The sequence below is a fragment of the Corapipo altera genome, unplaced genomic scaffold (genome assembly GCF_003945725.1).
Source record: "Corapipo altera isolate COAL_440 unplaced genomic scaffold, ASM394572v1 98, whole genome shotgun sequence".
NCBI classification, from domain to species: domain Eukaryota; kingdom Metazoa; phylum Chordata; class Aves; order Passeriformes; family Pipridae; genus Corapipo; species Corapipo altera.
This window is the reverse complement of record NW_020884914.1, coordinates 6553211-6578579: the sequence shown is the minus strand read 5'-3', so window position 1 is coordinate 6578579 and position 25369 is coordinate 6553211. Positions and strand designations below refer to the sequence as shown.

Here is a 25369-nt window from a genome sequence, read left to right as displayed (position 1 = left end):
GGTTTGCAGCTGTCAGGCAGAGCTCAGGCCTTGGTGCAGGAGTGTGTCCATAAAGAATGGATGCTGGAAGTAAAACATTGGATTTTACAAGCTGATACATCCCAGCATCACCCTGTAGTTAACTCTGATTCACTTCAGTAGCCATAATGCAACCCAGATTTAGGTGGCCCTTTCTGGAAGAAAACCATATACAGCTTACCCAGGGAATTTTCTCTTTGAAAGGAATATCAGCACTCACTTGTGAGACAAAAGACTAATTTATGCTTGGAAAATCAGCTCTGCCTTTTGTTGTAATATATAGAGACAGTCATAGAATTCTGTTTTCTCCCTTTGGACTCCTCTTTCTGTTAGGGATGAGAAACAAAGATTTAAGTGTATAAAACCTGTAATATGAAAATATAACACTAAACAGGCTTGAATTCGTAGAATCATAGAATGGTTTGGGTTGCAAGGACCTTAAAGAATTCCACCTCTGGGTGTGGTAAGAGCTTATTCCTGTTGGAATTATGGTCTGTCCAATAAACAGAAGGTTTTGAGTGGCTTGTGTTTTAAACTCTTGTTTGTAAATGTTTTAAAAGAGGAACCTCTCAATACGTTGTTCCAAGATTAGAATAGAAAAGTTTTGAGAATGCTGAGGGAGTGGTGTAATAATCCTGGTAGCCTGGTGAACAGTCTTGTGACACTCACAGAAACACAGAATATGTTGAGTTGGAAGGGTTCCACAAGGGTCATCAAATCCAACTGCACAAGACCATCCCCAAGAGTCACACCATGTGCCTGAGGGTGTTGTCCAACTACTCCTTGAGGTCTTTCAGCCTTGGGGCCGTGCCCTCTGCCCTGGGGAGCCCGTTCAGTGCCCAGCCACCCTCTGGGAGAAGAACCTTTCCCTGATATCCAACGTAACCCTCCTCTGAGACAACTTCAGTACCCTGGGGTCCTGTCCCTGGTCCCCACAGGTCAGTGCCTGCCCCTCTGCCCTGCTCAGGAGGAAGCTGTAGACCACAATCCTTACGCAAGTTTAGGGTCAGAACCGCGACTCTCGGACGTGCTGCTGACCTCCCCTCTCTGCTCTCTCAGTCCCAGATGCAAACCCAGGTGCAGCAGGTGGGGATCGTCCCGACGCAGGCCATGGCCACTGGGCCGACGGCGGACCCGGAGAAGCGCAAACTGATCCAGCAGCAGCTGGTTTTGCTGCTCCACGCCCACAAGTGTCAGCGGCGCGAGCAGGCCAACGGCGAGGTGCGGGCCTGCGCCCTCCCGCACTGCCGCACCATGAAGAACGTCCTCAACCACATGACGCACTGCCAGGCCGGCAAGGCCTGCCAAGGTGAGGGCAGGGGGCTGGGGCCGCTCTGCACACGAAGGTTGCTGGGGTGTTTGTAGCCAGCGTTGCTCTTCTCGTCAAGAGCGTTCCCATACCTGGCACAGACGAGTGTCAGCACTGGTTCTGCAATTAAACGACTGTTCCCTTTGCCTGGTTTCCACTTCCCACCTCGGTTTAAAAAAACACAATGCAATATTTGCCTTTTCGGGAAGGGTAGTAGCAGGGTAGACGTGGAAGCATCTTTTTCATCTCATCTGTTGTATAAAGAGGGTGTACTATTCACCACATCTTTGTCTTAGATTTTAGTACTAGTTTCTTTCATTGTTTCCTTGACTCGTCCCAAAAAATTTTAGTTGTGTTGAGCTGTGTTTAGTTATATGCACGGTAAACCTTGGAGGATGGAGAACTGGTCCTAAATTGGGTGGGATTAAGACAGAGGAGAGAGTAGCTGGAAAGACTGTCAAAATTATCCATTGAGCATTACTCTCTTTATAGTTTCAGGAGGGGTTTTTCCCCTCCAAAACAGAAAAAATTACAACTGGTGAAGGAGAAAGAATAGAATTGCTCTTAAAAATGAGATTGAGTTAATTGAAAACCAGTTAACCTGGCTAACAGTGACTTTAACTCCATTGCTTTTCCTTGCTACAGTTGCTCATTGTGCATCTTCGAGACAAATCATCTCCCACTGGAAGAATTGTACTCGGCACGACTGTCCTGTGTGCCTTCCTCTGAAAAATGCCAGTGACAAAAGAAACCAACAACGTGAGTAGTTCTCTTACTGCTGTCACCATCGAATGGTACTAGTAAAGCTCATCAACTGTGCAGTGTAGGAATAAACTTTGGGAGTGTCCTAACAAACTTAGTAGCTGGTTAACTTGTAGAGGGATGAATTTACTAGTGAATTCTCCTTTCTGATCATTGAAGGCAATTTACTACTGAAAAACATAATAATTGGGAAAACCTGAGCTCAAGCACCCATCTTATTTTAAAGGGTGTGGCAGCTTCTAACTGGTGCTTCATTGTGGGGCAGGTCAATAGATTCCAGTTATGAGGCCTAAAGTTTTGGATATAGGTACAGTTTGGGGAAGGAGATAAGTTACTTGATTGTTTTTCTTGCTGCTAGGAACAAATTAACATGCTAGTGATTCAAAATAACCAAAAATGTTTGGGAAAAAAAAAAAACTTGCATACAAAAAGATCTGGTCTGGGTGTCTTAATCATTAAGTGTATTTATTACTGCTGTAGATTAGCTAAAGCCCTGCAAATCACAGTGCCCATGCCTGGTTTTTATAATAACTGAGCTGTTACTGATGCTTGGGGCAAGTCCATTTCTAGTGTGTTTTTATTTCCCTCCTGCTCTGAAACAGAAAATACTGAGCTTATGTTGGTAGGCTTGCCTCTCATCAAATCCTTTGAAAAGATGCCAGGATGGAACATTTTACAGCATCGACACTGCAGTTCTAGGAGTCTTAAGTAATGTTATGCCTAAGTATATTTAAATGAGGGTTAGGAAGTGGAAAATAGCTGGAGAACTTGCAAAGCTTGTACATTGGAATTGGGTTGGAAGCATTCTGCTAATTTCCAGTTAAGCTGAGTCTACAGTGAGGAGCACCAGTAAACCTTGGAGGATGGAGAACTGGTCCTAAATTAGGTGGGATTAAGACAGAGGAGACAGTAGCTGGAAAGGCTGTCAAAATTATCTATTGAGCATTGCTCTCTTTATAGTTTCAGGAGGGGTTTTTCCCCTCCAAAACAGAAAAAATTACAGCTATAAAGGTATTGAAGGTCAGGATTTTGTCTGTGTTTTACGAAACTTCTTGGTAAACAAGATAAGTCTTGTGTGTTGAAAATCGTAATTTGTGGCAAGTGATTAGTTGTTTGGTCCTCAAAAAATGTGTTGAAAGCTTTGCTTTTTAATTTGTGCATAACATCCTTATTAGACAGTTGTTATCAAAGTGCTAACAACATCTAGCACAACAGAATTGTGTTTTTCAATACAAGCTGCTGTAGTAAAGTAGTTTGTGCAGTGTTTTTATTTCTCATGCAGCTTATCAAAAGAGAACAAAATCTTGAATACAGGCAGTCCTCAAAAATAATTTTGTTATGGGATGTTGTTTGGCTGCAACAGAATTATAATGGGTAAGTGTAGAATTTGACTCTGTTGTTGCATATGGAGGGAGATAAATATGAAATCTCCTTCCAATCAATGAATCAATAACCCAGTGGTACAGGGTTCTTTGTCCTGGATTATGTCTCTGAGTCATACATGTAACAGCTCATGGTTTGGTTGAAGGTTAAAGAGGAACACTAAAATACTTGTTTAGATCTATTATAAAGGATACCCCTTTTTGGGCAATCAGAAAGGTTTGTGAAGTGATTCACATCAATACGTGCAAATGGTGAAAACACTGTGCCTGCTCAGGTGAAAACTAATCTGAGTTGCATTAGTTTAAGACTGGAAGAAAATGTGGGCTGTTTTAGGAATAAATAATCACAGAATCTACTAAATTGGAGGGAAGAGGGGGTCTGCATTTGGCAGAATATGATCAGAACATGTAGAAAGGGAAAAAGAAATGAGAAGTGTAGAGACCCTCATTCTGTTGTCAGGCTGCCTTCCTTACAGAGAGTCTGGAACCCTCTTTCCTGTGCTCATCCCTGTTTTACCATATTATTTTAGTCCTGGTGTGTCTGTGCTGGTTTTCAAGCAGCTCCTTCAAAGTTTGCCCACCTTTTAGAAAGCTCTGCAGTTGAGCCCTGCTGAACCACTGCACTGTGGTGCCTCACTTCCACCCTTCCATGTGCAGCCATTCCTGTGCCTTTCTGGCTTTCTGTTCCCACTCCTTGGGGATCTGTGTGCTGCACAAAGTCCTGGGGTTTGGGTTATTGCCATGGAGCTGTTTCTGTACACGTCTTTTAGTGTGTAGACTTTTTGCAAAGAACATCTGTGCCAGGTTTCTTTTGTGTAGCTTTTTTTATTTTTTTTTTAAGCAACCTTGAGCTGTATTTTATTACAATGGTTGATAGTGACCTGACTCGTAAAAAGGACATATTGAGACAAGTTTAAAATTCTTTCTGTTCCACGTGGTTCTTGTTGTGTGTCCCTTGTACCTCTGAGGGGGCTGGGGAAACAGGAAAAAAAGTGTTATTTTGCACATGCTGAAACATTAAGCTTTTCTTTTGAATGAGCAAGTGACTCCTGTGTTTTGAACTAATGACTTGAAATGTTATAGGGCTGGGGGTTCTTTTTGTTGGGAAGTACCTGCTCCCTGCTGAGCCCACCACAATTTGAGTTACAGACTCTTGCAAACAGTTGATGATATGTTTCCTAGTTCTGTAGCTGTGTCATAACAGTTTTGGGGTTTTTTTTGAAGATTCATCTTCTCATGCACATGCTTGAACTCCTTAGTTCTTCCATTCCTGACCTGGGCAGATGTGTTGTGCCACAGCTCCTGGGCTTTGTTCCTCTCACAGCTGTGCAGGTGGTGATGTGTGTGCTGTGCTCGTGTCCTGGGCCATCCTTGTGCTCTCTGTGCTTCATTCCAGGATCAGGGGACACCAGAGATGCCCTGCTCAGCTGAGACTGGAAGGTGGAGTTGTGAACATGGAGCTGGTTTCCTCTGTAGTTTTCCTTGTAGGAAATTTTTAAATAAATTGCAGTAAGGAGAAAGCTTGATTAAGAAAAATTAAATTTGAAACCACTGATTTTCAGTCAAAAATGTGATTTTAAAGAAGACTGAGACAGAAATTCTGGAGTATGTGGACACTTGGGGATGAAGAGTGGGAATTTGATGAGGGAAATGGAAATAGGGACCAGGAGCTAAGAGTATGGGCAGAAAATGGAAGAAAGCCTGGATGTGGAGCATTTGGGAACCAACCTTTGCATAGAAGGAGGGAGTGCATTGTTGCACAGGGAATTGTATCCAGGAGGAACCTGTTTCCTATGGAAACTAGGAACGAAATCCAGCTCACTCAAGTCTTACTGTCAGTAACTCTGACAAACAAAACGTGTTTCTTGTTTGTTCAATTGCTGGAAATCATATATATAATGGTGACCTATCAGTTACCCCATGGAGCCATTATGGATGCTTAGCCCATGGATTAAGGAGTTCCATTCATGGTGCTGTGCTGTGAGGCTTTTGGTTTAATGCTTAACTTAAATAAGCATTAACATGGCACTGGTGGTCAACTTTAATATTGACACTTCCTACCTTCAAGTTCCTCGTAAAATCTTTACCCCATGATTTGATTCAAGATACAACCTTTAATTAAATGATGGTGTACACTTACCTTTGTGTACCTGCCTAATTCTGGGTGCAGGACAGGCTTGTGCTGAGGTGAGTCAGAGCCACAAGCAGAATTTTTGCTCCAGCCACTTTGAGCTGGAATGGATGTAAGGAGCAGAGTGAGGAGCTGCAGGACAGAGCAAGTCTCAGTTACAGAATTCCAAAGCAAAATGAAAAATTTAAACCACACTTTTCAAAAATGGATTAATGTGTTCACTGGACTGGTCAGGTTAGAGAAGTGCTGGGCATTTGTGCTTAAAATAGAATTAGGAGTCTGTGTTTAAGATAAATTTTAATTAGCTGGAGGGATTCCCCTCTAAAAGACATGAGTGCTTCACACTTGTAGCTTCTGTCATGAGCTCATCAATGTCTGAAGCATCAGTTCATAAAAATAAATTGCAGTAGACGTTGTTTCATGTAGCAGAAGCCTAATGTGATAAGTCCTGTTTGTTCCAGGGCTATATTTATTTTAATTTACTGTATTTCCTGCAGTATCTGCCTCAGAGGGGACAACATTTGACTTGGTCTGTCCAGAATGGAAGTGTAATACTCTCTGCCTCCATCTTCTTGTTTGACAGATCGAAATAATGTCATGCCTTCCTATAAAATCAGTGAACAAACAGACAAAAAACCCTCTTCAAGATCAGATTCCTGATGTCAGGAAATGCTCAGCATAGTGTCCTATTAATTGAGTAGTGAAGTGTAGAAAAGCTGAGGCCAAATAGTCTAAAGCTCTTCTAACACAAGGACTGAACTTGTGCTGTGGTCGTTCTGCCATCTCCCCATTTACAGCCAACACTGAAAGCACCAGGGGTGTTTGGTTGTAACTCTTCCAGAGGAACATCATCCTCTTCCTCTAACATAAACTGGAATTCTTATTAGCTCCTGAATCAGTCCATGCTGTCGCAGCAGCCTCTGAAGCCTTTTGAATTTCAAGGTGCCACAAGTTTTGTGGTATTTAACCTTCCTGAAGATTTCCTATTCCTTGACTTGCACTTGTGTAAGGCATTTTCTCTTAGATGGTGTAATTCCAGAGTGCTATGTGCAAGTCCAACAAGGAATTCATGTAGTTACTCTTTATTATTATGCCTTTTTTTTTTTAATTAAGCTGATAGGATCTTAATCAGCTTCTGACTTTGTTTTTAAAGTCTCTTGGAAATGATCATTGAGTTCAAAAGTTACTATAAATGTGTCCAGAGAGTGTAAGTATGTGTAAGCCTAATTTCCATGGTAATCCCAGAGTTAAAAATACTGTGGGTTGTCCTTTGGGAAAAAAAAGGATGTTTTCTGTGGGGCTGCTTATTCTGGAGAGGGAGATCTCTGACTATATTTACTTGTAGTTCTTTGGCAAATGAGATCAAATTGAATTCTCATCTGTAGAGAGAGAAGTCTGGACTCTGTAATGTGTGTGTTTTCTCTTGGGTGGAAGCTGAAAGCCTGTGTATCTCTTTCAGTGATTCTCTCGGTTTCCATAGTGGGTAAGGATTTAAAAAAGCCTGGATAATGCTGTTAATGTCTCAGAAGGCTTGTTTTCCTGAGTTTTTTATCTAACCACATGCCCCTCCTAATATTTCAATAAAACAGTTATTGTTGCCTATATTAAAAGCCATTACTGTTGCTATGTTTAGCTCACAAATTTGTAATGCACATTACGTATTTAATTACTTGAGGGGGAAAATGCGAAGGATGAGTTACTTCTACCAGAGTCTCACTTATCAAAATGCAGTGTCTCTGTACTGAAGGATAAAATATTCCATGGGTCAGTCACAGTGGAACATGTTATTACTTAGAATGGCAGCTAAAATGAGGTCCAGAAAGCAGAATTTTATTCGCTTCTGGGTTGAGTAAATACTGCTTTTTCCCCTGTTGTTTCCATTACCTGTCTACAATGGAAATGACTCTTCCATACATCTGTGTGGTGAGAGGGGTTGGTTGGTTGTGGTGGTCACATAGGTCAGTACAAACTGAAAACCATCAGGGTTTTTCATATCTCTGAATAACTGGGCTTTAGGGTAGTTTGGCCTTCAGAGGATTCATGCATTGACTGCTTGCCATGAAAATTTCTACCAGCAGATCTTCAGTATTACCTTTGTGTCCAAGGACACAGTTATTTCTGCTGAACTCAGGATCTCTGTTCTGGAGCCAAATATTTTGACCTAAAATGGGATTGATGGGAAAGAGGGAAGCAGAAGAATTAAATTTTTTTTCACCTTAACCTACTGTCCCAAGCATGAAAATCCTATTTAGCCTCATATAGGAGCCTTATCTTTATATCTGTTACAGTAATTATGGACTTATCTGCCTGAAATACACAGCCCTCCTCTTTAGACTGCATGGATTAATAGTTAGGGTGGTTTCTGTCCTGTAGAATCCAAGGCTGAGTTTCCCCACTTGGGATCTCAGGTGTCATTCTGTCCTCTGGCAGGAAAAGATACACAACATAGAAGTATTATATGCATGTCTGGTGATTCTTGGCATGATTAGTTTTATTATTTATCCTCATCGATTTTCAATATTCTCTTATCCTTTTTTTTTTTTTTATAGCCCTTTTAGGGTCTCCAGCTGGTGGAATCCAGAATTCCATTGGTTCTGTTGGCACAGGCCAGCAGAACACCCCATCACTAAGCAATCCCAATCCGATCGACCCCAGCTCCATGCAACGAGCCTACGCTGCCCTGGGGCTGCCCTATGGAAACCAGCCCCAAACCCAGCTGCAGCCCCAGGTACAAGGCCAGCAGCCAGCACAGCCCCAGGCTCACCAGCAAATGAGGACCATTAATGCACTGGGTAGGTGGAGAAAACACCGAGAAACCGTGTGTTAAAATAATAATTTATGTGGAATTTTTAGGGTAGCCTGGTATTTCACTTGGTCAGAGCAGTGACACTGTTTGTATTCCCCACTGATCATTTATGTTTGAATAGCAGAAAGTTTTGAATATATTGCTTTTGCCAAATAGCAGGAGTTTTAGTTTTAAAATGTAGCTCAGAGCTTGATGTTGCCTGAGGTGATGAGACAGAATTGCTGAAGAATTTTGCTTTAACAGTTGTCACCTGTTCTAACAGACAATTGTCTCAAATGCTACTTTCTTTCTGCAGCTTAATTGTTAGTATTATCTTCTTTTTAGCTTATTGACCTAATATTAAGAGTTTATGAATTTAAAATTTTAATAGACTCAGTTTTGTAGTTAAGACTGAAAGTAACTTTACTCCATAAATAGCTATGTATATGCAGCACAGCAGATATTATTATAAAAATACTTACCTGGTACACTGATATACTTCTTCCATTAACCACTTGGGCCAGTAAAGTATAGTTTTGTCATATTATTGTCAAAATTGTGAACTCTCTACCAATGATGTTTAATTTTGTCCCAAAGGAGCCAACCAGATGAACCTTCCTGCAGGAGGAATAACAACAGACCAGCAACCCGGTCTAATTTCTGAAACTGCTCTTCCAACATCCCTTGGGACAAATAAGTAATGCACACATTTTCATTCTTGCTCAATTAAACATTTATTTACATACTTATAAATAAGGAGCTGCTTTAAAAACTGATTGTATTGGAATGGAAATGGTCAGTGACATCTGCAGATGTGCTCAATTCTAGAGCTGCCACTTTGTGCCTCCTGGGAACCCCACAATATTTAATAGTTTTAAACAATTTCCCAAAGGAAGAATATTTTATGGTTTTAAGTGTACAAATACCTTAGCAGTTGTGATTCTTTATCATTCACCCTGTCTCTTGTAAATCCCTGAGCTTTGCTGCTTTGCTGCAGTTTTGTTGATACCAAAATTTCACTTAAGGAATGTTTGATACAATAGCTAAAAAAAAAAGTGACGAAAAATAAGTTCAGGCATCAAACCTATGACAAAACTCTGCATTCTTGTAACAGTGCCTTCTGGCTTTGTTTTAGCCCACTAATGAATGATGGCACAAATTCTGGCAATGTTGGAAACCTCAGCTCAATGCCAACAGCTGCACCTCCTTCGAGCACCGGGGTAAGGAAAGCATGGCATGAACATGTCACTCAGGACCTGCGCAATCATTTAGTGCATAAACTGTAAGTATTCACCAAGGCTGCCTTTTTCCTGAATGTTTTTAAAGAATTTCAATGCAGTAATTCTACTATTAAACTGGAAAAAAAAAAAAAGTTATCAGTAATGGTCCTCTGGTGCTGGGCCACTGAGGATGAGCTGTTACCTTTAATCCTCCTCTTCAGTTCTTCATGCTCTTTAAGGAGTGGGGATGAAATTAGTTTATATTGCCAGTAAATTTGCTCTGCTCTACTGAACAGGTATTTAAACTCCAAACTGTTAAACCTCACTTTATTTTCATCATTGCTTTAATCTGGTGAGAAATAATAAAATATTGATTTTTTTTTTTTTTAGCAAGTTTGATGTGTTTTTACATACCTGGTGTATAAGGGAATGTCCAGGGTGATTGTCTTAAAGCTGTATTGATTTTTGATTTTTTTCCTGAAGAATTTTTCTTTTGTTCTTCCTCCTTCCTTGCAGTGTCCAAGCCATCTTCCCCACTCCTGATCCAGCAGCACTGAAGGATCGACGCATGGAGAACCTGGTGGCTTATGCCAGGAAAGTGGAAGGAGATATGTATGAGTCTGCTAATAGTAGGGTATGTTGCCTGAGTCCATTCAGTAGTTGTTAAAAAACTGTAGGATCACTAATCTTACAAGTGTAATGAAAACCACAGAGAATCATTTCACTGCTCCCTTGATGAGGAAAGTCATGTTTTCTGTCTCTGACAGTGTTTGTGTAGTCCCAAGACAGATGATTAATGTCACTCTGAGCTAATTCAGCTCCCTCAGCTCCATGAAAACTAGACAGCATCTCATCCCAGCCCGACCTGCATTCCTCCTGAGTGTGACTGACGTGCACAAAGCTGGAGCACAGCTTGCAGTTCTTGGTGTTCCCCTTACTGCTTCCTCCCTTTTTGGAAGTCTGTGTGAACAGTAGTTTTAAAACTTCCTTCATGTTTCTTTACCATTGGAGGTTTTCTGTAGGGCCCAGTGCTGTTCCACTGCTTACCTTCTGCCTGTGCTGCTGGAATTAGTTCTGCTCTACTCAACAGCACCAAAAGTGGTTTGGCAAAGACATAGGAAATCAGTTTGCCTGCCTTTGTTCTTGTGAGTGGAAACAAGACAGAATTCCTGTTCTTGTTCATGATTCTCACTCTGCAAAGAGGTGCCAGTTCCAATCTCTCCTACTGAGAGGGAGCAAACCCCTGCTGATTGACAGGCTGAGGATATGACACTGTGCTGATTCTACCCTAAAGGAACCACTCCCTGAAAGTTTTCACTGGGAAAAGACATCCTCAGTAGTGCCAGTAACAACAGCCAGTGAGATCTTAGCAGATCAGAATCCTGAGATCCTTTCTTAAGTGAGGGAGGAGTATCTGAAGAGAGTAGTTAGTGGCATTTCAGGTGACAATTATTCAGTAAGACACTTCCTCTGCCTCTTTCAGCCCATTTCCCAGAAGAGCTGAAGGTGGAAGGCAAGTTTGATTTCCTAGAGATAAATATACTGGCCATACTTGTAGTGCTGCTGCTGTGTCAGTGTTGGTCAGTGACCGTGTTGTATCCTCCTTGTAGCTACTAAGAGGTTGTTTACAAGGAACACTTGAGTGTGATCACCCTTGGTCACCCTGGCAGCTTTAGAGACCAATTTTAGGGAGAAGGAGGATTCATGGGCATACATGGGAATCTAAATATCTTCTCAGTAAGGATGAGCATAGTAAACTGCTGGTTATAAAATTAAATGTCTTCTGACAGACAAACACCCAGAAGTGTCTCCTCTTCACCCCTCAAAACAGCTGTCAGAGCCTCATTGCCAGAAGTTGCTGTTATTGGAATTCATCTGATGTTTTTGGCTCCAAGCAGCAAACTTGGAAGATGGGAGTAATTCAGAATTTATTGATGATGCCGTGAGGAATTGCATCCTTCTTTTTGAGGAGCTTCCGTTCTACTTTGACATTGAAAACCATATTAGTAAGAGGCATCACTGGAAGCAGTTTGACACTGTTCTAGTGGTGTGTGCTCCTTATGAACACAGCCTTTTCAGGAATCTTTGCAGTGGGAAAGTAGCACAATAATAAATTTACAAGTAGGAAGTTAGAGGTGAAGTGGCTTGAGCAGGAGGAGAGAAAGGGCTGTAGAGCTTTTGTACTGGACAGCAGAAAGTGTCTGCACTGACTTTGGAGACATTTGGAGGAAGGAAATTACCTAAAACCAAAGCTTTATATTGCATCACTGGACTTCCTTAATGAGACTGCTGAGGAATACCTATCTCCTATTAAGTTTTCTGAAGTGAACTCAATCCTGCTGTAATAATAAATCATGGTTGTGATGAAAATTGAATAAAGACATAATGACTGTGGGACAAGCATCACTCAACCTGTACTCTGTGTAACACTGGATTTTGAGAGCATAGGTGACCCCAAAAAAGAAATGTGGTGTTGAGGGTTTATGGGGGTTTTTTGCCTTTAACAGGTGCATAATCTCATGCACTTGGCAATTACTGACAAGCAAAATTGTCTACCTGGTGTGCACTGTGACTGTCGTATTGGATCTGTTGTTGTTGTTGTGGGTTGAGTAAAATGGATTTTTCATCTTCTGCAGATGTAATGTTCAATTGTCTGTGCCTGTGGAATATTTTTTCAGTGAATTTCCTCCATTCCTTTGAGGTTTTCCTGGTTTTGTTTATCCTTTGCCATGATTGTTGATAGTCAAGACTCTTTAGGAAAAGAGCAGTTCTTTTATGTAAAAATTGATCTGTTCTTAACATCTGTCTCCTGAAGTTTATTCAGTGTAACTGTGTGCTGGGAATATCTTTTTCTTTTGTCTGTGGATTAGTAAAAATGTTTATAATGAAAATAACATTTAGAAATCATTAACATTTAAAAACTAAACCTCAACTTCCTGGTTTTTGTCGAAGCAAGAGAGAACCTCCTTTGCTAATTACTCAGAGTAGGTATGAAGGATTAGCCATAAAGCAAGTGTGTTTTCTAGAATCTTTGTGTTTCCTTTTCTGCATTAAAGTAGTGATAATTCTGAAAAGAAATATTTCTTTTTCAAATAGATATTAAGAATGAAAAACCAGGTGATGACATTCAGGTAGTAAATGAGACTAAATGAGTTCTGCTGCCACTTCTTTACACTTGATGCTGAGCACTCTTTTTTTTTTTGTTTCCCCTCCCTTATAGGATGAATACTATCATTTATTAGCAGAGAAAATCTATAAGATACAAAAGGAGCTGGAAGAGAAACGGAGGTCTCGTCTCCACAAACAAGGGATGTTGGGGAACCAACCAGCCTTACAGACCCCAGGGCCACAGCCCCCCGGGATCCCCCAGGTGGCTGCTGCCATGGGCCAGGCACAGCCCGTCAGGCCACCCAGTGAGTACTGCTGGAGGTGCCTCTGCATTCCACGGGCTCTCCTGGTAATCTTCAGGTTGTATTTTAAGCTGGTTTTGCTGACCTTTCTTCTGTTGTGTTGCAGATGGGCCAATGTCCATGCCAACCGTGCCTATAAGTCGTATGCAGGTTTCTCAAGGTATTTATGTTTTCCTCTCTAATTGCAGTTTGTGGGTTTAAAATAATTTGGGGGGGGGGGGGAAAGCTGATCTTATGTCGGGTTTTTTGGAGTTGGGATGGAGGAACTACAGGGTCTTCCTTTTTGCAGCATCATTCTTGTTGCTGTGTGGCAGGAACTGTCCCAAGTGCAGTCTTAAGAACCAACAATATGTACCCAGCACTTTCTTGGCAGTTGGGGATTGATTCAGTCCTTCCAAAGAGGACAGTTCAAACAAGAATACTGTGGATAATCTCATTTAAATTGCTGTAAAGGGGGTAGTATGTTGGCATTTTTTCATCAGTTAATTAGCAAAAAATATACCTATAGCTGGAAACACAGCTAGGTATATGAATCCTAGAATGTTTGTAACTAATGATATCCTTTCTTGGTTTCTGATGCAAAGTGCATTAAAAAAGGTGTTCATAACTTGTTCATAGCACTTGCCATCATTGATTGAAGCTGCTGTGAGCTCATTGGTGGTTTTTTTCTGAAAAATATAAACCCATGAGTTCTAGGTGCTTCAGCTTCCTTCAGAAAAGTGTCCCCAGTTATTTTATTTCATGGTTCAGAGTTAGTACTAAGTCAAAACTTGTGTTGAAATGTCCTTGGGAAGTTAAATCCTTTTAAACTCATTTCAATAGGGGAACATGTTGATAGCAAATATAGCTCCATAATTACACCTTTAAACAAGTTTGGGTTTTTTGGAGGGGTTAAATGTTTTGTATTAAAAACACAACCCCTGTTTAAGAATTTTGCTGGGTTTTGTCCTGATTTGAGGCTCGGAGTTGCCTTCCTATATACAATAAGTATTTTTATCATATTTACTTCAACCATTTCAGTGAGCCCTAAATAAGACATTGCTGTTTCAAAGCAAATACCTGATTTTAAGAAACCATCCCAAGGTATTATTTATAAATAGCATTGTGTCTCTGCAGATCATCCAAACACTCTTCATCTTTTGCATTTAACTTTTTTCTTTAGGCATCCTAACTGATATTCTTCTAAATACTTCTCAGATCCTGTTTTGTCTGTGAAGTCAAAGTAATTTGAACAAAATTGAGAGACAAAGTGTAGGGCGGTCAAATTTCAGCCATAATAATTTGTTAGGTAATTTTACAGTAGAATAAACATACACAAATTCCATGACTTGTTCCTAATGACTTGTTTTGGGGGTGCATTTGCAGGAATGAATCAGTTTAACCCCATGTCCATAGGGAATGTACAGATGCCACAAGCCCCCATGGGACCCCGGGCGGCGTCTCCGATGAACCACCCGGTGCAGATGAACAACATGGGCGCCGTCCCCGCGGTTCGTACCCTCCTTCTGCTCAGCACTGAGCCCACTCAGCAGCCACTGCTCCTCTGAAAAGGCCACGTCACAGAGCGGGGCTGTAAATTGTAGGATAATTTCATGGAAAGGCTTTTATTGAGGCGTTTGTTTTCGGTATTTACCTGTTCTAAAGAAGCCAACCGGGCCTTTAGAGACGTGCGTGCCAGAGGTGCAGTAATTCCCAGTTGTCTGTGGAAGAGCATCGTTCTTTCAGGAGCTGGCTTGGCAGTATATACACCTTCTTTATTCCTCTGTGAAAACATGTTTTTTTCTTTAGAAAAACAAAAATATTTTCAGTTTCACTGGATTCTCTCTGTTATCTCAGAGAGCAAACACTCTCAGTAGAGTTTGGAATATTACCTATTTAAAAATAACTCCCCTTGTGAATGCTGGGGAACAAATGCTGAAGTTCTGTGCATATCCCCACTTCCATTTGGTTTACTGAAGCCAATTTTCCTTTTATTTTTTGTCCTATCTTTTGGTTGATTACATTGAGGGTATTTTCCTTTGTCTTGCTCCATAATATGAAATGGTAATGAGTTCATTTGGGTGTTAATTTTCAGATGGCAATGTCTCCTTCCCGAATGCCTCAGCCACAGAACATGATGGGAGCTCATTCCAACAACATGATGGGTCAGGCTCCCACCCAGAACCAATTCCTGCCCCAGAATCAGTTCCCTGCATCCACTGGGACAATGAATGTGAACAATGTGGGCATGGGTCAGTCAACAGCTCAGGCTGGGGTGGCACAGGTAAGATGGATTTTCTAACTAGACTTATTTACTCTTAATTATTTTGCTCTAATTTATTTAATATGTTTGCTTATTTGTATTTCTGTATCCACTGATCAGCACAGCCACCCCAACTTTGGGGGATCCAGGGTTACATCTGCCTTTTTCAGAAGCTCTTACATAACCCGTCGACATCTGTTAACGGGGGCGCAACGCCCCGTAATTCCTGATTTAAATTCCTTGAAAATGCATGCTGATGAGATTTTTAGGGGGAATATCAGAAATTAATTTATGGGATGTTTAGGAACATATGTTTCCTCTCTGTGTGGACCCAAGTAGCTAACTTTAAATCCAGATTTATAATAAAGTGGTTAGGGAAGATCTTGTAAAGTTTGTTTTAACCTTTCTGCTTCTGAAGAGAGGATGGTTGGTTTTTTCCTGTGACAATTTTCTGTTGCATTAGTGGTCAGTGTTAGTAGCAACTCTGCTTATGATGCCAAAGTGAGTGCTCTTCCACAGGGAAAGGCTTGTTGTTTAACTCAGAGTCCAAGTAATTTAGGCTGGTTGAGACCTCTAGAGTTCTCTAGTCCAGTCCTCTCCTCAAATGAGAGATGACTTAGATCAGGTTATGAAGGGCTCTGCCAAGCCCTTGGAATATCTTCAGGGTGAGCATCTACAGTTTCTTGGGCCGTGGTTCAGTTGTTTGACTGCTTTTGTGGTAAACATTATCTTTCTAATGCACTTAGTTCAATAAAACTGACTGTGTACAGGCAATATAGAAGTGTGTTTTAAATTTGAAACCTCATCTGCAGGAAATTGTTAACTGATTTGGATTTCTAAGAGTAACAGTTACATCTGAGGATAGCATATTCTTATATTATCACCAGTTATCTGATGCAATCTTCAGTAAAATGTACATCTTGAAGGTTTAAGTACATCCAGAATATGTTATTGTGTTGCTGGTCTGAAAAACAAATCCACAGTTTTCTGAAGCAGCTGGAGCAGTCTAATTAAAAAGAAAACAAAAAAGCCTCCTCTTAAGTCTTGCTCTGTGCAACGGGGCAGCATTAAATGTGTTGACCTGCCCTCTAAAGCAGAGCTGCTCCAGAGTCCTGGCCTAAAATGGGTATTTGCTCGAAACCATTTTGTGTCAAAGCCTGACCTTTGCCCAGCTAATGGCACAATTTAGAGGCTCTGTGCCTGTGGGTTTCTGTGTTACTGGGATGGAGATTCCCTCTGTATGCCAGAATTAATGCAGGACAAGCATGGCACATCTGGGTCTGGGAGAAAGGTCTTTGAGAGCTAATGAGAGCGATGACAAAAATCAGAGCACAGTTACTTGCAACAGCAGCGTTTGTTTGTGGCTGATCTCCTGGATAGCATTCTGTCAGAGAAGGCTTCAGTGCTGTGATTTAAAGGCTAATGTGATTCCCAGGGTTTTGGCAGTCACACATGTGTAAGAGACTCTCTCTTCCTAGCAGGGGCAGGTTCCCAGTGCTGCTCTTCCTAACTCCATGAACATGCTGGGCCCGCAGGGGGGACAGTTACCGTGTCCCCCGGTGACCCAGCCACCTCTACACCAGACCACGCCTCCCGTGTCCACCGCTGCTGGGATGCCACCCATCCAGCACCCGACGGGAATGACCCCTCCCCAGCCAGCAGCACCCACCCAGCCATCGACACCGGTCTCGTCCTCGGGACAAACTCCGACCCCGACGCCGGGTTCCGTTCCCAACGCGACCCAGACCCAAAGCACACCCACGGGGCAGACTGCGGCCCAGGCCCAGGTCACACCACAGCCCCAGACCCCAGTCCAGCCCCAGTCTGTGCCAACCCCACAGCCAGCCCAGCAGCAGCCAACCTCTGTGCAGGCACAGCCACCTGGCACTCCAGTAAGTACCAGCCGGTCCCATTTTCCTTGTGTAGTGACATTCCATGAGTCTCCCTGTGTGTAGCACCATAGAGCCCGTAGTTGTCAATAGCAGCTTCTACTTTAGACCAGAGGGTTCATTAGAACGTGTAAAATGTGTGTGTTCAGATGTTCTCAGCGTTGTCTGAAGGAGGGGGGGGATTGAATGGCTGAACTGCTCACAGTAAAATTGGCAGCAGTGTGCAGAAAGATGAGGTGTAACGGGCCTAGTATTACATTTGGCCATAATCAGAATCTTTTCTGAGCCTGAGATTTGCATAATTTTTTTTAAGATACAGTCAGGCAAATGCACGTTTCAAGGAATGTACAGTGTTTTACTGGGCAGGTGTTTTCTCTGTAAAAGAAGCCACTTTGGGGCAGAATTCTTCCTCGGCTTCTCCTCTGCAAAGCAGAGTTATTAAATGTGTGGTATCAAAACTTGGCTACAGTGACCTGTATCCATGTTCTGCACTGTTTTAGAATATCATCTCATGTCTCTTTTGTGCTGTTCATTTTTAGTAAAGGAAAATATTTCTATATATGCAGTGTCTTTCTTTTGTACTGTTTTTACAACAGCTATCCCAGGCAGCAGCTAGTATTGATAACAGGGTCCCCACCCCTGCCTCAGTTGCTAGTGCTGATACGAATTCCCAGCAACTAGGACCAGATGCACCAATGCTAGAAAGCAAATCAGAAGTTAAAACTGAAGAAACTGAGCCAGAGACTAGTGAGACACAAGTGGAAGCTAAGACTGAGGTAAATGAGATTCTCTACAGCTTAACTGAAAGCAGTGATAGATATAAAAGCACTTAATGATGTGTCTGAATCGGTGAGCTAAGGGGCGAGAGGAGGGTCGTTACTGAAAAGTAACTGTCCTGAGGAAAGCCATGGATGGAAAGTGCTTCAACAATCTCAAACTAATATTTTGATGGCTGAAGTTTGGGTTGTAGATGTAACAGTGCATCTCGTTGCGTCCTTTCTTAAGGTGGAGGAGGATTTACAAGGATCTTCACAAATAAAAGAAGAAACAGATGGAACAGAGCTGAAGCAGGAGCCAATGGAAATAGAAGAAAAGAAGCCTGAAATGAAAGTAGAGGTTAAAGAGGAGGAGGAGAGCAGCACTAATGGAACCACTTCCCAGTCCACATCACCATCTCAGCCCCGCAAGAAAAGTATGTGTATGAAAACTGAGTTTCCTTGTGTACTTTGGTTTCACTAATATTTGTTTTCCAACTCCTGCTGGAAGACTTGTTTTGCACTTGTGTTCCAGCACGTGGAACTCTGGGAGATCAGTACTCTGTAACTTAATTTTGAAAGTAGGATTCTTTTAATGTTACGTGAATCGCAGGTGAGAAAAGCATCGTACTCTTGATCCCAGCAGCAGTGTCTGCCCAGAAGGACCAAGGCAGTAAGGCAGGGATTGCTGGAGGAATTGAACACATAAATCCCTCCCTGTACATCTTGGTGCTCTTTCAAGGGAGTTCAGTGTAGATAAATGATTTCAGTAACAAGAATATCCACTGCTTTTATTTTCCTGTTAGAGGCTGCACACACCGCCTTCATACTGAGTTTTGTCAGTCACTTGTCTGAGAATTAAGCACCTGAACTCCTCTTCTGAACATGGATTCCTCTTAGGCTGGACTGCTGCAATAGACTTAAACTTTATTTTGAAGTTCTACGTTTTCAGGACTTTAAAGTTTTCAATGTAATGTTCATCTGGAAGCTTTCTCCTCGGAAACAGCTCAGCAGTCTCTTAAGGTGCATAGGTTGAGGTGTGACTGTATCTGTACTCAAGGAAACTTTATGGCATTATGGATTATATAAATGAGTGAGTGCCTTGGGTTAGTAAGAAATAAATGAATAAGATTATTAAAACAGAAATAAAAGACTACACTTGCAGTGCAGGCTTTGTGGGAGGCTGCAAGATTTAAGTTTTTGGACTCAAAACCCTTAGCAGTTCCAAGACCTCTGTCTTTTGGCATCTGCTTTTTTGAGATAGTGTCTTTTGTGGTTAGTTTTTAGTTTTTGACCAAAGGTAAGCTTTCAACACGCTGCAGATGTCAAAAAATCTAGATCTCCTGGTTGTGCTTGGGGTTGCATTTGGTGACTAAACATAATCTTTCTGTAATAAAGCACTGTAGAACACATTTTGCTGCAGATTGATATTTTCAGTTTGCAGCAGAGTGGGCCAGCAAACGAGAGCTCACTGCAGAACCAACTGGCAGAGCCTGTTCTGACCAAAATGTAACACAGGGAGTGGAAAGCTTATTAGCATTTATGAAGCAGTGATATTCCCAGTGGAAGGAATCACTGCTTCCTGTTAGGAATGCGCTTGCAATAAATGGAGGCGAGCGGCTCGAGGAAGGTTCTGGCAGAATCAGTCGGTGGAAGCTGCCCTGGGTTACTACATATTCCAAAGCTCCTTTAGTAACACAGTTTTCCCTTGGAAGTGTTGTCACTAAGTAACTGTGGAGTGTAATGCATGTGCAGCGTGGGCAGGTACAGCCAGAGACACGAGTTTAAGTGGTGACATTTTCTCACCGAGGAGTTTGCTCGACTTTAACCCAGCCTTGGTATTAAAATGCTGAATGAACCACGAGGTGCTGGAGGGTAAATACTGCAAAGTGTGCTCAGGGGTTATGAGGTGTTTTAAAACTACCGGAGAGGCTGACCAGGAGTTCTCAAATCTCATGGGTTACAAAAATATTGGGAAATTCTTCCTTGCTGTGCAGCAGACTCCTGAAGTGCATCCCACAGCACCTGGAATGTGGCAGCAGTGCCATGGAATGTATGTTATAACTTAGCAAGTCACAACCTTGTTTGGCTTTATTTCTGTAAATCCAATGTAAGCAAGAAAGGTGGTTCCTTTACCTCTTCCTTGCAGGCTTAAAAAACTTGGCATAATGTTCATTTGGGCAACTCCTCTATCCTTGTAGGTGACTTCTTTAGTTTGACCTTGAAGATGAGTTTTACTGGTTTCTTCCCTTCTTTGTAAGGGAATAATACTGCAAAACCTACAAGGGCTTGGGTTTGGGGGTTATTCAGGTGTATTGTCCTAATAATTTTGAAGGTGGCTATTCTTTCTTTAGGAATTTTCCCTTTAGTAATCATAAGCAGGCTTAAGAAAGTAAAAAAGGTAGCATTGTACTTTCCTTTGGCAGATAATACGTCATCATGAGTCAGGCAAAGATCCCATTTTCTTTTTACCACCCACGTATCCAAGACAAAATGGGATAACTGGGTGCCAGCTCCTTACAAAGGTCTTCTATCTAATGGAGGAGCATTTCATTTTGGAAAAAGGAGAGAGGGCAGAACAAAACTTCCTTGTAAAATCAGCGAATAGGGAACTCCTATGATCAAATATGCTGGTATTAGTCATATTCCTTAGAGGCAGAGCAGCTAAAGATGAAGGCAACTTTTCTTAAGTTTTTAGGTAAAGTAATAAATTGAAATGATAACTGGATTTTGGGTTTGATTTTCTTCAAACTTCAAAATGAAAGTAGGTTATAAACTTCATCAACAAACATAATTGGGCTTTAAGGAACTTGGCAAAAGTCTTGCTATGTCTCTGTAGTTTGGGTTTAAATTAAGATTGGATTTATTTTGAAAGATACCGTAGCTTTGAGGTGTGTTATTATAAGAGAAAGTTCTAAAAGCAATGTCAAGCAGGTAGCCAGAAGGTTCTTTTTGACCTTTAAGTTTCATGAAATGAAATAATTGAGATTGTCACGTTATGAACCACCTGACTCAGAGCAGTTAGAGAATACTGTTCCTCATTAATGGAATTTAACGTTTCCTTCTGTTCTTGAGAATCCCAGAATATAATTTAATAGTTGTTTATAAAACGTTGAGGGTCTATAGTAGGATTCCTTGCATAAGAAAATGCCTGTTGATATGGTATTGATAAGTATGGAAAAGAGTTACCATTTTATTGGGACTGAGATTGTGGAACAACTGAAATGATCATACAACCAATGTAGTCGTGTCAGCTTAATTTCTTGTCGTGCTTTATTTTTGTGTGTACTTTTTAAAATCATAGACTATGAACTAGATGTCCCAAAAAGCAATTTATATCTTACCAAAATACCATTTGAGTGAGAAAAGCAATGATCGTAACTCGAAGGGGTCACTGAGCCCTGTGGATTGAAGTGCTTTTGAGAGGACTAATTGCTCCATTTGACTGGTGTTGTTCACATTTCATCCAGGTAGATAAATATTAGATGCCATCCTGCTTTCCTTAGTTGTCTTTTTTTCTCAATAATAGGCATTCTTCCCTATGTAAAGTCACGTTCCTAAGGAAATAAATGTAATTACACTGCTGAGATGTTCAAAGAGCTCTCCAAGTTATCATTATTTTTCAGAAAATGTATTGCCTTTTTTTTTGTCCTTGTCATCCACTACTGAAAGAACTGTGGCTGTTGCCATGTCACTGTTGCCAAGTGGTGCCATAGAAATCTGGAAGTATTAACACTTTCAAAATCAATTAACAATCCATCAGACCAGGACTGTTTGCACACTGTGGCCAGAAAAATTCCTGTGCCAGCTCTCAGGACATCTGGTCACTCTCTATAGAGCTGGCTCTTCATCCCTGTCTGCTGCAGTGGGTTTTGCTGGAAGAATCTTGGCTTGGAAACAGTGAACAAGGTTAGAAGGGAGGGAGAGAAAAATATGCTCAGTCTCTTCTCTGAAGAGAAAAGGTTCATCCATGTTGAAACAATTGATTTAATTTGATTCTGTGTAAGTTTTGAGGGTTTTTTTAATGTTCTAGAGTATGTATCATTATGGGCTAGAGCTGTTCCCATCCCCTTATTGTGGGATTAACACCTGCTGTGATGGGAGTCAATAGAAAAGCTGTGTGCTTGCCTCTTGATTGTAAGTGAGGTTTTGCCTCTGATCAGGAAATCCCTCTTCAGAGTTCTGTGTTAACATGGTTCTTTGCTTTTCTTAGGGGAGTCAAGAGGTTAGGAAATGTGGAAAGCAATTTTCTAACCTTTGTGACTCTCATTTCCAGTTTTCAAGCCCGAGGAGCTGCGCCAGGCTCTCATGCCCACCCTCGAAGCGTTGTACCGGCAGGACCCAGAGTCTCTACCTTTCAGACAGCCTGTGGATCCCCAGCTTTTAGGGATTCCGGTGAGTTGGCCTGAAGAAAACCCACAAAACATTCTTCTGTTTTGTCTTTGCCCGTTTCGACATTTATTTTTCACGCTCAGCACGCCGCGAGCGGTCGACGTCCTAAAAATAAAGCGAGGGGGTTTTTTTGTGTCTTTGAAGGACTATTTCGACATCGTGAAGAACCCCATGGATCTTTCCACCATTAAACGTAAGCTGGACACGGGGCAGTACCAGGAGCCGTGGCAGTACGTGGACGACGTGTGGCTGATGTTTAACAACGCGTGGCTGTACAATCGCAAGACTTCCCGGGTCTATAAGTTTTGCACTAAACTGGCGGAGGTGTTTGAGCAAGAGATCGATCCCGTCATGCAATCGCTCGGCTACTGCTGTGGGCGCAAGGTGTGTGTACATTCCTGGGGCACTTGTGTTCTTCTGAAGAGCTCAGCTTGGTTGATCAGACAGAACTTTAGCTTTGCACGCTCTTTTTTTTTCAAAAACGGGAGGGTTGCTAGAAGTTTGGCTTTGTTACAGGCGTGTTGAGAGAGAAAGAAGGTCAATAGCATCTTTCTCTCTGCTCTTGTGTTGTTGTATTTTGCACCCTCAGAGGACAGCTGTCTTGGTCATAAGCAATATTAAAATACTTCCCTTCTTTCTTGTGTCCATTGCAGTAAAGCAGCAGGTTGGAGGGTCAGCTTTTAGAGTTAATGATTGTCATCAAATTGAGAGGGCTGTGCTAATATATTTACAACAGCTCAGAAAAGCCTGATAAACCTGACAATCTGATACCCATAAGCGTCACGTTTGCATAATAGATCCCTGCTGAACAGAAGATCCCATTGTAAAGCTGCTTTTCTCCCTTGTTTTGCAGTATGAGTTCTCTCCACAGACCTTGTGCTGCTATGGGAAGCAACTGTGCACCATTCCCCGGGACGCTGCCTACTACAGTTACCAGAATAGGTAAGTCCTTGAATTCAGGTTTTTTTCCTTATTCAGGAAGTGAGATCTCCTTTGACTTCCCTGCACATGTAGAGGAGGAGGAGGTTTATTAATTTTTGCTTTTCTTTGTCAGCTAAGTCAGGGAAAATTTATTTTCTTTACCTTTCCATGCTGTCCTTTTGCAGGTGACTCTTTACTTTCCTGCAGTTTGGTAGACACTGTGCTTTAGTGCTGTTAGTTAGGCTGCCCCATGCACTGCCTAAGTGCAGGGGAAGTTGTCCATGTTTTCCATACAAAGAGGAGCAGGGCTTGCTGGAGGGAGAGGAGCAGAACTGCAAAAAGGCACTGGGAAATCCTGTTGCCTTGTTCTGGGAGAATTGTGAAAATATGCAGGTTTGTTTTCAAATTAGTGCCAGAATTTGCCAAGTAAAGGATACAGTGATTAATTGCCAGACTTACATTCTCCCTTCCTAGCCAGTGCTTAATTCTATTTAAATTAGCTTGGAAATAGCATTTAAAACTACCCAGAGACTCCATGAGAAAATTATAGTTTCTCTTAATCTTTAATTAATATTAGGACTTGGTGTTTGTATGATTATTAAACAATCGTTTGATTATAATACTAATTTTCTATTTAATGCTTAAATCTCCAGTGTTATAATAACAAAGCAAACTCAAAACTTGGCTTTTGTTTTGGATTCTTAGATGGTGTGTGTTGTCCCTCACCAAAAAAAAAAAAAAAGCAGAATATAAATGGGCTAAGACACAAGCTTTTGTTTTAAACAAGGAAGAGGAAGTTATGAACTGCCTTCCAGAGGCTTGGCAGTCTCTAAGCCTTGCCAGTTGTGAAGTGCACGGGGCTGTTGTCTGAGTGAAGTTAAAGAACCGATTCAGACATTGAGCATTTCACCTTTTAGGGTCACCCCTACTCACCAGACAGGCTCTGAGGTGGTTTAAGCCTGTCGGGCACCACCACACTGAAGTGTGGCAGGTGAAAACGTGTGTCCCACCTCGTGTATTGGGTGGCCTTTGAGAGGCAGAAAGTATTGACAGGGAGGAATGAATTCATGACCTCTCATTAAAAGGTTTTACACAGCCACTGTGGACTCTGAAAAAAGTCAGGCTGAAGAGAAATAAAGCCATTAAAGTGCATTTAAAAAGTCAGTACTTCATTACTGGAATCAGGGAAAAATAACCCTTAAATACCATCACTGTAGGTAAAATCTGAATTACTTTTCATGTTATGCACCCAGGTAGTTCTGCATTTGAAAAGCACAGTAACTTCAAAATTCATTGAAGAAGGGCTCATTTTTCTTTCAGTTATCCTTCCTTGTTTAAATTCATGTTAAATCATTTGGGTTATTCCATGGAAGGCAAGAAGCCCGGGGTTGGTGGGGCAGTGGGTTCCTCTGCACTGGGTGTTGCAATATTTCGGTTTTCTGCCCATTTTAAGTGTGAGAGTCCCTTTAAGTTGTAGGTTTCTGTTCATCCAGATGTCTTGAGAAAGGGTTGGGGGTTTGTGGTGGGTTTGAGTTCAGGGGGAATGTGAAGCTTTCTGTTTCAGGCCAACTAAATTGAGTGATAAATGGGGCTTTTAAAGAAAGCATTTCTAAAGATTTATCACCACATTTTTAAGTGTGCATTTGGACTGTCAGATCACAGAAAGCCCTTGTTCATCAGCTGTGTTGCTACAAAACAATCACATTTCCTGTGACAGTGATCTTTAAATTTTAGATGTTCTTAAAGATGTAGAAAATAAGTGAAAAGCAAATTCTGTGCTTCCAGCAGATCTTTAACTGGTCAATGCTTTTGAATTTTCTGTGTACAGAACAGGCAAAATTGAATGCACCTAAAGTCCAGCATATCACATAACTAAATTACAGCTAAGAATATTTAGGCACCATTGAATTAAAATGAACTCTGGCACTACAATTCAGTGATTTAAAGTTAATTATTAGGTATGGAACTGTTTAGATTCCCTAATAAGGCAGAAATTTAGGTTAAAGTGTTCAGAAAATGTGCTTCGTGTGTGAATACCCAGTTGAGAAAACTGATCGGTGTGTCATACAGTTATTAATTTAGAATTTCCTTTGAATACACTCAATTACAGTTGGCAATTCTCCTGTTAATGCAGAAATTGAGCATTTTCTGGA

The 25369-nt window shown here is 41.4% G+C and overlaps 1 protein-coding gene across 7 annotated transcripts in view; it reads left to right on the top strand.

Moving 5' to 3' along the window:
- The window catches only part of CREBBP (CREB binding protein), a 95128-nt gene that overhangs the window by 47097 nt on the left and 22662 nt on the right, over positions 1-25369 (top strand). For 3 of the 7 annotated variants that reach the window (XM_027654996.1, XM_027655003.1, XM_027654998.1), the window contains 16 exons: positions 1078-1327; positions 1973-2086; positions 8152-8394; positions 8985-9084; positions 9523-9669; positions 10124-10241; positions 12828-13020; positions 13124-13177; positions 14383-14507; positions 15092-15280; positions 16738-17151; positions 17745-17924; positions 18154-18340; positions 22180-22298; positions 22440-22679; positions 23149-23237. In XM_027654996.1, coding sequence (XP_027510797.1) covers positions 1078-1327; positions 1973-2086; positions 8152-8394; positions 8985-9084; positions 9523-9669; positions 10124-10241; positions 12828-13020; positions 13124-13177; positions 14383-14507; positions 15092-15280; positions 16738-17151; positions 17745-17924; positions 18154-18340; positions 22180-22298; positions 22440-22679; positions 23149-23237 — 2762 coding nt within the window. The remainder of the gene's footprint in view (positions 1-1077; positions 1328-1972; positions 2087-8151; positions 8395-8984; positions 9085-9522; positions 9670-10123; positions 10242-12827; positions 13021-13123; positions 13178-14382; positions 14508-15091; positions 15281-16737; positions 17152-17744; positions 17925-18153; positions 18341-22179; positions 22299-22439; positions 22680-23148; positions 23238-25369) is intronic. The other 4 variants (XM_027654997.1, XM_027655000.1, XM_027654999.1 and 1 more) reach the window with 3 other exon arrangements.